Raw genomic sequence first — 18,474 nt, 5'->3', positions numbered from 1 at the left:
CCCCTCAACCTGTGTTTTTCGTTCAGCTTTTCCATCAACTCCCGGCTAGCCAGTTCTCTAGGGAACTTGAATGCTGCAGCCGACGATCTAGAGAACAAAAAGGCCGCATCACCCTCCAAGATGGGTTTCATCGCCAACCCGTTCACCAACCTCTTGAATGGCAGCTCCCAGCCGCCTGCCAGAAATTACCCTGAGCTCAACAACAACCAGTACAGCCGAAGTAGCAGCAGCAGCGGGAGTGCCCCAAGCAGTCAGCCGGGCCCCCACGGCGCTAAGACCACGGAGGAACACTCCACCACCCTGCGGCCCTCCTACCCCGGCCTGTCTTCCTCCTCAGCGAGATTCCTGAGCCGATCAATCCCCGTAAGTTCGCAGACACCACCTCTTGGCCCCCAGAACCCTGAACGCGACTTCTGTGCCTTGGCTGGGACCGCAAGTTCGCAGACACCTCCTCTTGGCCCTCCGAACCCTGAGCTCACCTTTTGTGCCTTGCCCTCCCAGCCAAGGCTGCCACCAAAGAAATTTAATAGCGCCAAGGAAGCCTTCTGATCTACGCCTCCCTCTGTGCGGTGAAACTGTCTCTGCACACACATTCCGCTGGCTCCTCTTCAAGTAAATGCCAAGTTTCAACCTGGTTTTCTTTCCTCCTTCTTTTTCTTCTCCTCTTCCCTCTCCTTTGTAAGTGATATCTCTAGGAAAGGAAGCAGCTTTCATTCCCTTCATTGTGGGCACTGTTGACTTCAGTTACTTTTCAGTTTCCTTCTCCAATCACTCTGAGTATAGGGTGCAAGGTCAGGGGCTGGGTCCTATGGCAGGCAGCATCTGCTGTGGTGGTGGTGGTGTCCCGGCTTTTTCTACATTGTATGTCAATGAACGTGGAGTATTTAAACACGTAAAGTACTGATGAACAGCATCTTCTCAGAAGGGACAATTTAAGCCCTGACTGTGTCACCTTCTGGCAGGAAGCTGACCCAGAATTGATTAAATGGCAAATGGAGAGTGTTGATAAGGAAGGCTTATGGGTAGGTACCTGGGATGTAGGAGAGGGGAAGGCAGGGTAACAGGAAGATGTTTAAAATGAGCTCTCACTCTTCTAGAGACAGGATGAGGATCTCCATACACATTTTACCCAGGAGTTCTTCATTTCGGTCCCCGAGCCCACTTTTTAACCAGTAATCCTTGTTAGGGTAAAATTTTGTTGGTTCACCCCCCCTGTCAAGAATCTCTTTAATCACATATGTTGATTGCTTCAAAGGGAATTGAGATCTATGGGAACGTAAGTTTTGATTGGAGAGAACGAGGACAGGATAGGAAGGGGAAGTAATCCCACACAAGGCAGCATCAGTCAGTGTTAGAATGCAACCTCGCCTCAGGCACAGGCAAGCCCCTAGTGTTCTGGGAAGGCTGTGGTCCGGTGCCCCTCATGCCACTGTTCTTCAGACACTTCCTCAGCCTTTATTACCCTGGGAGAGGGCTTCCCAGGTGGTATTAGTGGTAAAGAGCCCACCTCCCAATGCAGGAGACATAAGAGACATGGGCTGGATCCCTGGGTCAGGAAGATGCCTTGGAGGAGGGCATGGCAACCCACTCCAGTATTGTTGCCTGGAGAATCCCATGAACCGAGGAGCCTGGCACGGACTACAGTCCATGGGGTCTCAAAGAATCGGACATGACTGAAGCGACATTATCCTGGGGAGGTGGATCTTTGCAGGGGAGGGAAGAGGAGGAGATATGCGGGCGGCAGTGGGCCTCTCAGGGCCTTTGGTGAAAACCCATACCCCCCCATTAGCTAAGAGGACCCACTTTCCTCATATGGCAGTTTAGAAACCACTTTTCTAATGTGAAGACGCAGTGTGTCTGAATACTCATATGTGTGTGCTTGTGTTGTGTGTTGGACTCATTACTACCCCCATCCCTACCTCAGGCCTCTTTTCTAAGTTTTTTTTTCCCCTGCTCTGTCCACCCACAGTCCTTTCTGGCACATATGATTCCCCCCATCTGATTTTATTCCCAATGATGTTTTTCAACTTGATTACTATATAGATTATAGCCTCAGCTGACCCTATCCCTTAATTTGACTCTAATCCCACTAAGTTATGGGTATACGTGTATCAATAAAACTTAAATCCTAGTAACTGGGATTAGATGGAAAATGAAGTGTATTTACATTTTCATAACTAGGTTTACAAGTCATGTACTTCAGAGCAGGAGTTGAGCTCAGTCGATATTTTCATGTACTGATTATGGGTCAGCCTCTTTTTTAGACCATAATATGAACCTTTCCATTTTCAGAAAAAGTGTTACACATGTAGATAATTACATGAATATCTTGCAGATTTTGTGGCTAAAGGTTTCATGTACAGTAAGTCCCCTCCATAAGAACTAGTTCCTTCTGAGAGTGCATTCACAAGTCCAGTTTGTTCTTAAGTACAACAAAGTTAGCTTAGGTACCCAACTATTAATAATGCAATCAGCTATATAGTACTGTACTGTAATAGGTTTATAATACTTTTCACACAATCATAAGAAACAAACACAAAAGATAAAACATTTTCAATTTTACAGCACCATATCTTGACAAGTGCATAGTATAGCACAACAGTACAGTACAGCTGGTATACTGGCATCAAGTCAACAGGCAAGAAAAGAATTACTGGCTGGAGGAGGGAGAGGAGATAGGAGATGGAAGACTCGAAAGATAATCAGCAATAGAAGACGGAGGGCAGGATGCAATTTCACTCATACCTTTACGTTGTTGGCACAGGTTCTGTTTCCTTGTTGGATTCAGTTCTATCTACCCTCTTGAAAAAAGCAACCCAAGATGTCTGTGTAGTAACTCTTTTTGTCTCATCATAGATGACACAGTAGCACTGGACTGCATTCTGAAGGGCTGATGCAATCTTCCTGTACTGTTGTAGGTTGGGTTCTGGCCTCAAAAACTAACAGTGCCTCCTCAAAGAAAATCTCCTTGCCATTTCCTGCATCGTGAATCTCTTCAGTTCTTCACTTACTTCTTCCTCTTGTTTCTCTTCGTCCTGTCTCTGGGCCTCCAAGTCCTGGTGCGTCTTAGCAGTACCAGCTACATCACCGCTGCTTTTATGCTTGCTTCTGGACATCCTGGGCTTGAAATAAAGATACTGTAGTACTGTACCCTGTACAGTCCTGTTCAGTAAAGTACATGAAAGGACAATCCCTTGTAGAAGATGCGTGCATGCATGGGACAGTACGCACCAGACATGTGAACTGACTTACGTGATTGGACACGCCAACGCATGTTTGCGTCTTTGAAAGTTCAGAACTTGAAGATTCGTATATAGGGGACTTAACTGTAATCCACACTTATAGCTGAACACTTAGCTTGGTATTCAGCTTGGTGCTCAGTTAGGAATGCCTAATTGGTAGGTAGCTGAATGCCTACCAATACAAGCATTGCTAGTTTAATGAGAATAACATTCTACTTGTTCTGGATCTCAGTTTTCCTCTTTTCTGTTGGCAGTGTGGGGACTGCCTAGCTCCCATGTTGGCCCCACTAGCCACTCTGTCTATATACCTTAATTTTGGCTTCATTCCATATTTTGTTATTTTTCTTCACCTCTCCTCCTGTGCCTCATCCCTCTCCTGGCCTGAAGAGAGTGACTTTCCAATAATGAAATTTAAAGTAATACTCTGTGTGGGCAGCTGCTATTCTTCCCTTTTCTCCTTCTTAAATTTGTCACCTTATTGCAAAGAAAAGCATTTATAAATAGAATTGCCAGCAGGACAACGTTTTCCTCCCTCTCACCCTCCCAGGAAGTAAGAACGGTAGGTGTCTTATAGCCAATTTTCCTTCCTTCATGTTTGCCTAGAAAACCTCTGTGAGAGGGAGAGGTCCAAGCCCTATCCCTGCTGACTCGCTGGCAGAAAGTCTAAATTAAGATGGAAATTCCCGTTTTATGCAGAATAAAGTAGGAGGTTGAGTGTTTTTCCTTTATTGCTTCAATGCAGCTTTTGTAATTCTTACAGGTTTCTTGTCTAAATAAGATGGTCTTTCTTTCCAGTGCTTCTGAAGATGTGAGACATAGGACTATATCACTCAGCAAAAAAATGTTTTTAAATCCTCAGGTAGGAAATGAAGTCTAGATTGCAGTATCCTTCCCCTACCTTTAAGAAAGACCCAGAAACGCCTAGGGAACGGGGGTTGCCGGGTATTTAGAGGGCGTCTAATATTTTAAAAGCTGCAATTAGCATCTCTTTTGAAAGCTGCAATTGCTTCTCACTTCGTGCAGCAGTTCAGCCCCCAGAAAAACGTGGAAATGATTTCCTTGTTCTGTCATTAAATGCTTTAACACAGAAAACAAGAGCAAATGTTAAGGAATCCTTATGGTTGTGACAGAATTCTGAGAAGCAGATTTTATTTTTATTTATTTGGCCTGTCTTGAGGTTTCTACTGACCAGCACAATGCACCAAGTTTCATTTTGGTTGACCTACTTACTGTAAAAAATCAGTTTTCCCTCCCTGACATTCAGAGGAGTTTTCAAATCTTAAAAGAGTTGAAGGACGTGTGATTATGGTGTGGGTGGGGTGGAAGTATTTTATTAAATTGAAATTACTTGAGGTATCTGTCTTGAATATTTGCTCTATGTTATTTTTAAGAGACTTACCACTGAATTGTTAGTCATCTGTTTTGTCCTTGCCTGACCCTGCAAGTCTAGGTTAGGTCACCGTGCTTCCCCCGTAAGCCTTGTACACCCTGCCTTGGTCTTGATTGTGACACTCAGACTCTCACTTTGCATTCTAATCATCTGTCCACTTATCTGTATCCTCCACTACACTGTAAACTTTGTGAGAGCAGGGACGGTATCTCTGTTTTTCACTCTTTTATGCTCTGTGCCTTGCTTATAGTAGGCGCTCATCAAGAACTTCCTGAATATTATGGATGTTTGGATATTTAAATGAATGATTGTGCTAATAATTATTGCTTCCATTTTAAAGATAAATACCTTGAGGGTTTGAGAGTTTAAATATTTTGCCCTAGTTGTACCACAAATATGTTGCAGAGCCATAATTTGCACCTGGATCACTTTGACTACAAAAAAGCATTTTCTTTTGATTATTTCATATCATATATATACCGTTTCAGTTTCAGTTCAGTTGCTCAGTCATGTCCGACTCTTTGCGATCCCATGAACTGCAGCACGCCAGGCCCCCCTGTCCATCACCAGCTCCTGGAGTCTACCCAAACCCATGTCTGTCGAGTCAGTGATGCCATCCAACTGTCTCATCCTCTGTCGTCCCCTTCTCCTCCTGCCCCCAATCCCTCCCAGCATCAGGGTCTTTTCCAATGAGTCAGCTCTTCACATCAGGTGGCCAAAGTATTGGAGTTTCAGCTTCAACATCAGTCCTTCCAATGAACACCCAGGACTGATCTCCTTTAGGATGGACTGATTGGATCTCCTTGCAGTCCAAGGGACTCTCAAGAGTCTTCTCCAACACCACAGTTCAAAAGCATCAATTCTTCAGTGCTCAGCTTTCTTTATAGACCAACTCTCACATCCATACATGACCACTGGAAAAACCATAGCCTTGACTAGATGGACCTTTGTTGACAAAGTAATGTCTCTGCTTTTTAATATGCTATCTAGGTTGGTCATAACTTTCCTTCCAAGGAGTAAGCGTCTTTTAATTTCACGGCTGCAGTCACCATCTGCAGTGATTTTGGAGCCCAGAAAAATAAAGTTAGCCACTGTTTCCCCTGTTTCCCCATCTATTTGCCATGAAGTAGCGTGATAGGTGTTTAAAATAGAGGGATGTAAAGGATATCTTTTTTTTTCAAGAAGGGTTAGGAAATGCTGTGAAGAAGGGGTAATATTTTAGCTGGGCTTTGGAGGATGAATAGGAGCCTTCCAGGAATCTAGTGATGAAAATATGAAGAGTAGGAATGGTCATTTCAGGCAGTGGGAGCTACAAGAACAGAGGTAGAACCTTAGCACTATAGTTCATAGGTTCTTTGGATTCAAATCCTGTCTCTACCATTTCCTTCTGGCAAGTACTTTGGCAAGTTACTTAACCTCTCTGAGCCTCAGTAAATGGGAATAATAATAATCAGGGGCATAACTAGGTTTTGTGTATCCTAAAACTTGAACAATTTGGTGGGACCTATTTAAGATAAAGAGTACAAACAATTTTTGTAAATTTTATAGACATATGACTGTGCTTTGAAAGGGGTTTGTATGCCTGTGAGGCCTTAAAACTAAAGTGGTAATGATGATCTTTGTAATAGGGTGCTTGTGATCGTTAATTGAGATAAGTCATCTGAAGTAGTTTACACAGTGCGTACAGATAGTGCTCAATAATTGTAGCTATGATTTTTTTAAAGAGCAATGAGTGTTCCAGTGCACCTGGAGCTTTAGATGGTTACCTAAAATCAGGCTGGAAAAGTAAGCTGAAGCCCAACTAGGAGATGCAGTTTGAGTTGCTGGAACTGCATTAGCAGGAGTGATTTGATCAGATCCGATTTGATGAAGATAATCCTGGCAATCGTGGGGACGGGAGCTCCTGGTAGAAACCCTGAAGGCAGGAGTCCAGTTTGAGCCCTGTCTGCTGTCCCCAGTCCATACTTCAACAACTGTCCTTCGGTATATTCTGTGCTTTTAAATAATGACATGCATTTCAGTGCCCATAATAGTACAGATACATTAAATAATATATGACTAACAGCTCTAACATATTTTTATTATGAATTTTAAGTGGTATATTTATTTTTATAAATGGATACTTAACTACCTGAGGAAAAATTATGGTCTTTAGGAAACATTTTTTTATAACATTTGAACATGAGGAGTTGTAAAATAATGTGTTTTGTTACAAAAATATGTATATATATTCATGTTGGCAACAAAATTTTTTTATCACTTCTGTGTCAGGGGTTACATTAATTTTTGCTTTATGAGAAAGCCTTTTATTACAAGCTTTTATTGTATTGACCTCTAGAATATATAAACATAAGTAAGATAAGTAGTCCTATAATAAGGTTCTTTTGAAAGCTGCTTTGGGTTTCGCCTATTAAAATCTTTTTTGTGACTTTTAAAATTTTCATTAAGTAGTAACTTATACTAAGCTTTGTTATTTACTTATATATTGATCTTCAAACATTTTACGATTAGTCTGTTAGTGATGCTTCAGATTGTGTCATGGTCATTCATTGTCTCTTGGAATTTTCCCATTCTTCTCTATTCTGTTGCTTCCTCATCTTCTTTGTTGTGTTAGCCTTGCCAGTGGTTTTCCTAACTCAGTCTTTTAAAAAAAATGTTAAATTAGAGGATGATTGCTTTGCAGTGTTGTGTTGGTTCCTGCTGTACCACACGGTTGATCAGCTATAAGTACACATACATCCTCCCTCCCTTGGCCTCCCTGCCCCTCCTCCGTTATCCCCCTGCCGTGTTGTCACAGAGCGCCCAGAGAGCTCCCTGTGCTGTTTCCTGCTGGCTCTCTGTTTTACCCAGGGCAGTGTCTATCTGTCGGTGCTGCTCCTCTCAACCCATCCCACCCGCTCCTTCCCCTGCTCTGTCCACAAGTCCATTCTCTGCGTCTGCATCTCTCGTCCTGCCCTGCAAACCGATTCATCAGTCCCATTTTTCTGGATTCCATACATATGCATTAATATATGTATTTGTTTTTCTCTTTCTGACTTACTTCCCTCGGTGTAACAGGCTCTGGTTCATCTACCGGTGGCATTGCTTTAAACTTGATGCAGTTTTTCCGCCAAGAAATACTAATACTGTCAAGATCTTGAGCTCGGTCTCAGTATTAAACCACACCTTTGGCTTTCTTTCAGCATTGGTATTCTTCTGTTCCCTTCCCAGGAGACTTGGAAATGTTAGTTGACAAAGCATTGATTTGTTCTGAGGTCAGCATGGTCCCGATAATGCCTTTAAATGTGCATAGATGTTATTTAGATACACACAGTATTTGCAGATACTTCCCTCTTTCAGACCATTGTGAGCCTTCAGCCTTCTGTGATATTAAAGCGGTCATCATCTGTGTGGGCTTTGGCATCCTAGGTTCAGTCTCTGATTGAAGGTTATTAGAGTGGAAAGAAAGGATATAAAAAAATAGTATGTTAGCTTGGCTGCTATAATAAAATACCCTAGACTAGCAGTCTATAAACAACACGTCTATTTCTCACAATTCTGGAGGCTGAAAGTCAGAGATTGGGGGGCCAGCGTGTTCAGGTTCAGGTGAGTATTCTCTTTTGGACTGCAGACTGTCATCTTCTCGTTGTATCCTTGCGTAACTGTAAGAGGGTGACGAAGCTCTCTGAGTCCCTTTTATAAGAATGCCAATCTCATTCATGAAGTCTCTGTTCTCATCACCTAGTTACCTCCCCAAATCTCTACCTCCTAATAACATCATGTTGAGGAGTTTGGCTTTATTTATTTATTTTTTTTTAAGATTTTTTGATGTGGACCATTTTTTAAATCTCTTTGACTTGTTTCTGTTTTATGTTTTGGATTTTGGGCTGCAAGCTATCCTAGCTCCCTGACCAGGGATCAAACCCACACCCCCTGCACTGGAAGGCAAAGTCTTAACCAGTGGACCATCAGGGAAGTCCCCAGCTTTACTCTTTAGCTACCAAACTTCTACCAGCATTCATGACAACTGTAACATTTTTCTAATCCTTATCATCATCAGTGATTTATTGATTACCTCCTATGTACCTCACGTTGTATTAGCTGCAATGCTTATACATCATCTTCCCAACCCAGGAATCGAACCAGGGTCTCCTGCATTGCAGGCAAATTCTTTACCAATTGAGCTATGAGGGAACCCCATCATCGTATTTATTTAACCCATAATTTACAGATGAGGAAATCAAGACTCAAAGAGGCAGTGACTTGTTCAGTCTCACAGCTGCTTCCTTAACTCCTGTGATCTTTGTTTTTATTCATTTGGAATTCCATTTCATAGACCTTCTTACTGCTTAGAGCATTGCTTCTGATATCTTGGATTCTATAAGACTCCTCTCAAACATTTACTCCCCCCTACCACTAACTCCTCCGCATGACCTCTTTATGACCCCTGCCTGTTCCCTCTCTGTTTACTTCCTTCTGTAACCCACATAGTCATTTCTGCTTCCTTTTTCCAACATTCTCTTTTCCACTCAAACGTTTTTTCTGTAGCCACTTTATCACTAGCCTCCAAAATTAGATCAGTTCAACCATCTCCTATCTGTTTATAGTCTCTTCCGAGCTATGTTGGAGAAAATCCCATGACTGTCCATTGACTCCATTTCAAATAAATTTCTAATTTACCCAGACCCTTCAGTGCTCATGATGAGTTTACTTGGCCTATCTTGGCTTCCTTTCTCTTCCCCACATTTGTTGTTCTGTCACTAAGTTGTGTCCGACTCTTTGGGACCCCATGGACTGCAGCACCCACAGGCTTCCTTGTCCTCTGTCTCCCAGAGTTTGCTCAAACTCATGTCCATTGAGCCGGTGATGCCATCCAGCTCTCCTGTTCTGTGTCGTCCCCTTCTCCTGCCTTCAATCTTTCCCAGCATCAGGGTCTTTTCCAATGAGTCACTGACTGCTCCAAAACTTTTTCACATTCTTCATCAGCACAAATCCTCCAACCTCGAGAGGCTGAGAACATATAATTTTTCAGGAATAATTCCCCTTAACTGTCCTCTTAACTACCTCAAAGTATATCTGCATCTGACTTGTCCTTTTATTCCTTTTCAAAAACAGAAGCTCTACTCTTTTTCAGTGGTAACTCCACGAGCCTGAACTGTTCTTTGCAGACTGTTTCTGGGAGTTGGCCTATCCACAGCCTTGCTCTCTTATATCTTCAATCTCCTACACCCTGTTTGTCTGTCTCTTCACCTGCAATCAGGAATAGGCCGGTCTTACCAATTGCTTCCCTCAGTTCTGCCATCTATCACAGTGTCTCCTTTATGGCAAGACTTGGGCCAGAAAGGCACGTGGACCTCCTCCCCACCCCCCACCTCTTCTGGTGAGTCTTTCCCACTGGCTGCCACTGACTTCTTTAAACCAGATCTGATGATCTCTTGTCAGTTTTCATTCTTCTTAGTCTTTGTGCAGCATTTGACAGTACTGACCACCCTTTTCTCCTATTATTTTGGTCCATTTTGAGTTTTGGAGTATTATTTTCCTGTTTCTCCTCCCCTTCCCATTAAATAGTTACCTGTTTGTCTTTGTCTGTCTTTGTCTGCCTGCCCCTTTATGATTTTTCCCCAGTCTCTGACCTTGGTTCACTTCTCTGTGTGGGTAATCATCTCCTGAGCATTGGACTTACATTTCTACCTTCCCTTGGGCAATATACTGGGGGAGAATACATGCTCCTTCATTGGTCCTCTCCTCCTCTTATTTCCTGGCTAACTGATTATATCTTTGTACATCTAGTCATCCGAGCTAGAAATCTGGAATTGTCTTTGACACTACTTCTGCCTTTCCCTCTGCCACATCCAGCCACTAAGTCCTAGCAGTTTTCCCTTTGAAATATCTGTATTTTGTTGTCCATTCTTAGCACTGCTGCCTTCATCGAGGTCTCGTGGACTATTGAAATGGCCCTTTAAATTGCCTTCCTCTAGTTTGCTGCTGCGCTAGATTTCTGAGACAAGCTGATCAAACTATTCCTGTGTTCAGCATCGTTCGGTATCTCCACTTCACACACAGGGTCCGATCTGGACCCCTGGCCTGCCTTCGGGCACCTTCTCCATCAGTCCACGTGCCTCCCCACCGCCTCTTCTTCAGCAACTCCAGCCAGCATCCTGACTCAAGCTCTGCCTCCTGCCGAGTCCTAGCACAGGTGGTTTACTCTGCTTTTCCACCTGTCTCTGCTTGGTTTAATATTTCCTGGCCTGGCTCACTAGTTTTCTTTTTGATAAGGCATTTGTGACCCATCCAGGTAGAATACCTTTTCATCTCTTATAGGATTTTGTTCACAACCCCCTACCCCCAGACCCTGCCCCGGTTTCCCGACCCTGAGAGAATCAGCTGTATATGATTCTCTCTTCTGCTGGCTTTTAAGCTTCTCAGAGGCATCTTTGTTTTCTCAGGTTCCAAAGTATAGGAAGCGCCTAATAAATATTTATTGAACTAAACGTTGGTTAGCATATCTAGTTTCACACATGTTAGGCAGAGGGCTAATTATTATTGCAAGCGCAGGAAGCACTAATAGTAAGCAAACAACGTTTCAGCTTTAGCTTTAGTACACAGTAATCTGAGAGTTTGTTTTTTTCTAGAAATGTGACTTTACTAAAATAAGAGAAAATACATTTTAACCAAGCTTGCATCAATATAATTTTGGTGTTCAGATGAACTGAAAACTCATGTGATGGTTGGCTGAGTCAAGTTGGGTGTCAACAATCTGTCACCTAACAATTGAGCTCTTTATGATTGTTGAAGAGCACATATTAAGTTCCTCCAGAAAAAAGAATCTATTAAAAGTTATGTAGGAAGGTGAAAGAATAGTTGTATAGCATTTAGTTAACCAAAATCAGATTGTTAAGTCTTTGGGTCCCTGACATGCTTAGAGAACACTATAGAAAAATGCTTACACCTCTTTCAAAGCTGATTTTATCACAGAACATAGCCTTTTTGTGTTACTATGATGCCAATAAAACATTATTCAGCTGTGCTTCTGCTAGTGTGTGAAATCATGTATCAATGTGGGAATATGCATATATGGGAATATGTATATATGGGAATATAGTGTGGAAATATGTATCAATGCATACATTTTGTTTGTTGCTAACTTACAAGCACTACAACTGGAAACTGCATTGCAAAGCCATAAAAAGCCCAGGAGTATAGAGGCAGTTATAGATAAACTTATTTTTACCCAGTGTTTATTTTTTTCCTCATTTGTTCACTAAATCTTAAAATATATGATACCATATTGCCAAATGTGTTTTTTCTTTTAATTATCAATTAATTATCAATGATACCATGAAAACAAATCACTTTTTAAAAATTGAGTATAGTTGATTTATTGATACAATATTGTGTTAGTTTCAGATGTATGGCAAAGTGTGAAACAAATCACTTTTTTTCCTTTGTAGGTGCTTTTTGCCTATGTAGTTAGAACTCAAACCAGGGTAACTAGTAGATTATTTTTTTTCTTCCTTAAGTGACTTGGGAAAATGGGGAAATGCAAGAAAGAAGAAGTAAGTGTGGCAAAAGCCCATGGCGATTTTGAGCTACACCAGATCATAGGGTCCTTTGGTTCAAGTTGTTTGAACCTTAAGACATTATTGCACTGATTTGCTGGCAAAGACCTTAACTATAATTATTTGGTATGTTTTGCTGTTTTTGATAGTCAATTTACAGTTTTATTTGTTAACTATTTGTATAGGATTTATATCTATAATTATTAGATATTTTTCTACCATGATTAGATAACTGGGCTGTTTAAAAAAGAAACTCCTCCAGAGTAGCTAAATTTTTAAAGTCACTACCTACATCTGCCAAAACAGATTAGTAGCGCATTTCCAGAACAGAACAAATTGTCTTGATCTCCTTACCTAACACTATGTTTTGCGTCAAATCCAGCTGCATTCAGAGCAAGAATTCTTGATGGAAGCTTATATTTTGACATAAAAATTTGGGGGGCTGCAATGTAAGGCAGTTTTATCCTTCATTTGCAGGCTGGATATTGCTATATTATTCGTTTATGGTATTCATACCGTAAAAATACTATATAATCATGCTAAACTTGATCTAGTCTTAACTCACTAAACCCTGTTGAACTCAATGGGCACATGAACTTGAATTTTCTATTTGAGAAATTAAAATCTCTTGGTTATTTAAATAAGTACTACTTTGTAAAATAATATTTACACCTTAGGTCTCCCTTCCTTTGTAATCATATCTTTGTCTTTGCTGAGGATTTTTTGTTGTTTTTGTATTTCAGATTGATTAGGTATCCTTATGGTAATGATAAAAATTGGCAAGGCCGAACTAAAACTTTAATCAGAATATTTAAACATGGGCGTTCTAATAAAGGAAATTTCTTTTTGGACTATTACTGAGAATTCTTTTGGGTTCAGTCCTATGGAAAATAATAAAAAATCTTATTTACAGTAATAAATAGTACATTCTGTTTTGTCTGTTAATATTTCTTTGCTTACTCAGGCTCATCCCTACTCATTATTTGTGTCAGGTGATAGAGAATGTTCAGTTGATAAGGACTGAATCACAGGACAAATGCTTAAAGTGTCTTGAGGCATTTTATTGTGGAGGCTAAGACTTTGGGCTTTGTAGCCAGACTGCTGGAGTTCAAATTCCTTCCTAGTGGCGTGATCTTAGGCAAGTTGCTTTACTGTTTTGTTCCTCAGTTTCCCCATCTCTAAAATGAACTGTTCAGAGCATTTAATGAGCTAACACACATAAGATGTTTAGAATTGTGCCTAGTAGGTAGAAAGTACTCAATAAGTATCTTTTATAGAATAATTGACCTGTAGCATATCTAATTTATCAAGAATTCCAGTTAATTGTACTTTAATAAGTCCATCTTTTGAATAATAAAATCAATAATGATATTGTTTATACAGTACATGATGCATTTACATTTTTACCATAAAAATGAAAAATGCTAATAGCTGGCTATTGTGTTTTCTGGAACATTAATAGCTTTAGGATACATGTATATTTAGAAAACAAATGAACCAGATACCCTGAATACAACCCCATCATATAAACATGTGGTGCTTGAAATCTAAATGTTATTGTCACTATTGTCCCCCCAGTTAAAAGGCCTTGAAATACTAGTTATACTTTTTTCAAGTGAATAGGTCATGTAGATTTTAACAGTTCTCTTCTTTCCCTAAGTCCACTTCCATTAAGATTTTCGTTTTAGACTGAAAATGAAGAGGAGTTAACTTGTTATAAAACATTGATGTCAGAATAATGTGCTAAACCTGTTTTACAGATCTCTTATTTTTTTTTTTTAACTTTATTTACACCATATAAAGAAACCATGGAATATGTTTGGTTTGGTTTTAAGAACTTTGGTATCATATTTTTATCCCACAGTACCTAATAGATTCATACTACTGATGTTCAGTCATTGTTGAATGAATTAACCAGCTTGACAGAAGACTAATGAATATATACTTCACGTGAATGATTGAAATCCTTAATATTCTAGAAAATGTTTCCATTTTTCAGTTCAGTGTATATCATGGTTCCATAAATCATGTAAATATATGTACAGACATATTTTCTCCCTGTATATTGATGCATGTATAAAACACTTTGCCCTGGAAGAAAGTTAGTTTCACAAAGGTCACTTGTCTAGCATCTGTTCATTTGCTGTATCTCTATTTATTGAGAGTTGATATAACTTTAAGATACTTGCAAAAACAACTTTGTTGTAAATTTTCAAGCAATCACAGGAGCTTTATAATTTCTGTTAGTGATAACATGAGTAACTTTTCTAGTTAGAACAAAAGTGAAAGTTAAAATATTGCCAAGAAAACATTGACCAATGTATAGCCTGCATATGTGGCATTTTTGCAGCTACAAAGACCTTGTGGCTCTGCCCTCTCGGCCTACTGGCCAGATTTCAGAAGAAACTGGGATAAAGCATCTAGAAAAATGATAGTCCACTTTTAAGCTCTAAATGCTAGGTTTGGCAGCTGTTGTCTCACAGGTTAAATGGGCTTCAAGGCATTGGACCAGTTTCACTGGACTTTCTCTTTTATTCTCTCTGTGAATTCAGATATATTTACAATGTAGTACCCTAAGTCTTGATCATCTCTCCTGTTTTGAAGCCTTTACATAAACTACATCCTGTAGTCATTTTCCCAAGCCTTTTCCTTTTTTTCCCTAATGCTCTTGACCTTTAACCTCTTTGAAACTTGCAGCCTGAGAACACACCTACCCCCACCCAACCTTCCCTTTCCACTCTGCCTAATCCTTTGCTTGTGAACAGTGTTACTCTTACTCTGTGTATATTATTGCTTAATGTTGGCACATTTGTCTTTTCACTTTATGTCTGTGTGACAGTGTGGTCTTTTGCCCTTTGAGGGCAGGGACCATAACTTCTGACTTATGGTGTTGACAGATTCTTAGGTACAATAGTAAATGGCTGTTGGTAGGATATAAAATTCACTGGGATTTTGAAGCTAATCAAAGATAGTTTGAATCCTTTTGTAAATTATTTGCAAAATGAACAGATTCTTTTTTTTTTTTTACTGATACCTGTACTATCAAAAAATGGACTGGTCTCAGAATTGATGACCTATTAATAAAATGCTGCAGATAAATTTGAAAAATATTTATTGGAGGAAGAGAAAAGGGCATTTGATAGCAAATCAAGTAAGCTTTGTTTTCCTAAGGTATTTGATTAGAATCGTGCCAAAATTTTAATGTTATGTTTCTTCTAACTGTTATTTGCTGCTCAAAAATGACTGTTGGTGGATTTTTCTGTACCCCTCTATCTTTCCCTGGCTTATGTCTGTTAACAGTGCATTCTGATTACATATCCCAAGCATGCTTCTTTTATATGTTGTTATCTAATGTGATGTGGGAAAAACTGTGTTAATTTTTTTGAAAGTTGTCCACTGTTTATTATGTTATGACTGCAAGACTCTTCTGCACAAAAGCTTTTTGGGTCTTAAGATCAAATTTCAAAACTAGAAATGCTTTGTGTCCCCCTAAGTGGAAAGAAGTTATAAGGTATTTACAACATTCAAACATTCTTAAGGAGTCTTATTTTTAAATGATGGCTAATTCTATTGCATTAGAAGCATTAATATTTATTTGATATGTGTTGAATTAAAAAATATATTCCTTAAATATACTTTAATAATCTTCAGTTTAGTCTCTAATGTCATTTAATGCTTTTGAGTAAAACTCAGTAGTATTGTCCAAAGGTAGAAGTGAGTTTAATGCTACCTATCAATTTCCAAATAATACTTAATTTTTAATCACTAGTACTAAATTAGTAAGCCTTTTAAAATATACAGTTTTCTTGTAATCACTTTACCTAATTGAATATCTCATTTTTAGCAAATCCTTTGTTTCTTTCATCTTTTTCTGTTTTTCTTAGTTTGTTTCATACATCTTTTATATAATAGACCCAAACTGCTTTGTGTTGAAGGAAGAAGCTGCATGATGTAGGAGAAACTTTGTGTGTGATGGAATTTAACCTCGTTTATGTCTCTCCCTACACAGTCCCTTCAATCTGAATATGTTCATTACTAAGGCCTTGCCACTCCGGTGAAAGCTGTTCCACTCTTACACGCAGTTTCCTCATCTGGATGAGCAATGTAGAGAGAAAACAACTGCTTGCCGGAAGAATATCTCTGCCTTTTTACCTTAAATTAAAGACAGCACTCAGATAAGACCTTCATGAGACTTGAAACCAGAAAACTCTGGTTAATGACTACTCTAAATGCACTGAAACTATGTTTATAGAGATGTCAACTTTTTAAGACAGTTTTCATGTTGAATTTGGTATTTTGGAAGGTTATTTTTAATGTATTTCGGTAATACATTCGTTATTACATTTACATGTACAGTGTTACATTATGTATGTATTGTGAACTTTAAAAGACTATTTTGATAAATTTATAAATATATAAAATTATGTAAAAACTAGACTATATTTTGACTTAGATTTTCTTGCTGTTTCCTACCAAAAATTTGTATTTTGAATTTGTTTAGTGTGGTTTTATCTCCAATGAATAAATAATTCCTCTTTATTAAGAAAAAGTAAAGGAGAAAGTTTTTAGAAAGTGATTTGTATGTTTCCACTACGAATATGGCAGATCAGTTCATTCTTTTGGGAAGTCAGTCTAGCTTAAGTTTATCCAGGTTTATCTCTTAGCAAGAGTACAATTGTTTGATACAGCTTATTGAGATCATTTCTTTTCCCTTTGTTTTTGTTGCTGAGCCATTTAGTTTTGCATCTTTGGAGGTTTAAGAAAATTTAACATCCAGTTGAAGATCAAAATTCACTGAATGTTTTTCCTTGAAAGCATAGTCTTTCTCTATGAAATGACTCAACAGTCCAAATGTTTTTACTTCTTTCCTTCTCACAAAAGAATTCTTAGTCAAATTAGAATATTCTGATTTTGGTACGAGGTTTTTGCCTGTATTCACACGTGGTCTGGCAAGTTTTAAATCAGCAAAGAGGATTCAAAGGATGCTGCTAAGTAGTTTTCTGTATTAATAAAGGAAACAAGTTTAAGACAGATCACAAAACCCCTGGCACACAAGCTAGCATATCTGAAACCTAACATGAAAATGAAGGGACTCCTAGATACTTCACAGTCCTTTCACGTAAGTGTAATCTCATATTTAGGGTCCAGAAGCCTGTAAACTTTTGTTTCATGGGGAGTTGGGGAGTATTAGATCCTCATTATCTTCCATGCTGCTCAAGAACGGACTACTCAGGCAGTCCAGTGGATTCATATGACGTGCTTTACTCTCAACCACTGAGTTATTTATCAGGTATTTATTAGAAGGGGGTACCTTGAGGCTGTATACATGCTGGAGCAAAATATCTTGTTTATGTCTTACTTTTTAAAAAAAGGCATTTGAATGAATGTTTGACTCAGGTTTGTTAACCTTCAAAAACTGCAGTACCAAATAATTGCACTAAACTGATGAAAAAAAAGGAATTGTATGTTTTAGGAATCAAAAATTAAGTGGAATTAAATTGTATACCTTTTCTAAAGTTAAAATAGTAAAATATTTTGTTATGAGTTATTGTAAAAAATGATCAGTTAATTGTATAGGAAAATGATAGTATTTTTTCAAAATTATCAGTGAAAAGTAATTCAGATGGTATTTGAGAAGTGGGGGAAAGGGAACCATATAGACAGTTTTAGTTCTGTGAATACTAATTGTGTGCAGCTACTAAATGATTGTAAAATTGACTACTGTAAATTTTCCATAATTATATGTGTATATTAGTCATATGTATCTACATGGGTATGTCTTAAAATTATTTATACACATGTACATACATAGACAAATCAAGAAGAATATGTGTATAATATAGAAAGTATATAGCAAAGTGATTCTACTCCAATAATAAAGATTGACATGTATTTTGTTATGAATAGTTTACCTTTGAAAAGATATTTTGTTCTATTTTAAGGTGTAGAAGAATACACTGCTAATAAATAATAAAAGTTTTATGCAATTTACATTCTCCCTGTTTTTTATTTGGATTTGGAGTATCAATGTACTGAAGTATCTTTATAATTTTACATTTAATTCACTCTACATTTAATTCACTTTTGAGTTTCTAAAAATCTCTGTTCCAGATTTTTATTGACTTTCCAGGTTGTGGCCATTCCTGAATTATGTGACAGTGAGCACAAAGAAATCTTATACTTTGAATTTCACAAGAGTCAGATAATATCCAGCCTTGTATATATAATTTTCCTTTTTGTTAATAAAACACTGTTCATTATCAGTGTTTTGGGCTTGCTTGATCATTTATGACTACTGGTCATA

General features: G+C 38.7%; 1 protein-coding gene across 2 annotated transcripts in view; it reads left to right on the top strand.

Annotated features, from left to right (window-relative positions):
- Positions 1-18,161, top strand: part of CDC14A (cell division cycle 14A) — a 180,370-nt gene extending 162,209 nt beyond the window's left edge. The window contains exons 15-16 of one of the 2 annotated variants that reach the window (XM_061121290.1): positions 27-363; positions 16,180-18,161. In XM_061121290.1, the coding sequence (XP_060977273.1) occupies positions 27-363; positions 16,180-16,209 (367 nt within the window). In that variant the 3' untranslated portion in view covers positions 16,210-18,161. Of the gene's footprint in view, positions 1-26; positions 565-16,179 lie in introns of those variants that run through there. The other variant, XM_061121289.1, reaches the window with a different exon arrangement.
- The last annotated feature ends 313 nt before the right edge of the window (positions 18,162-18,474 follow it).

The sequence above is a fragment of the Dama dama genome, chromosome 20, assembly GCF_033118175.1.
Source record: "Dama dama isolate Ldn47 chromosome 20, ASM3311817v1, whole genome shotgun sequence".
Lineage (NCBI taxonomy): Eukaryota > Metazoa > Chordata > Mammalia > Artiodactyla > Cervidae > Dama > Dama dama.
The sequence above is the reverse complement of the archived record's forward strand: the minus strand, read 5'-3'. Positions and strand labels throughout refer to the sequence as shown.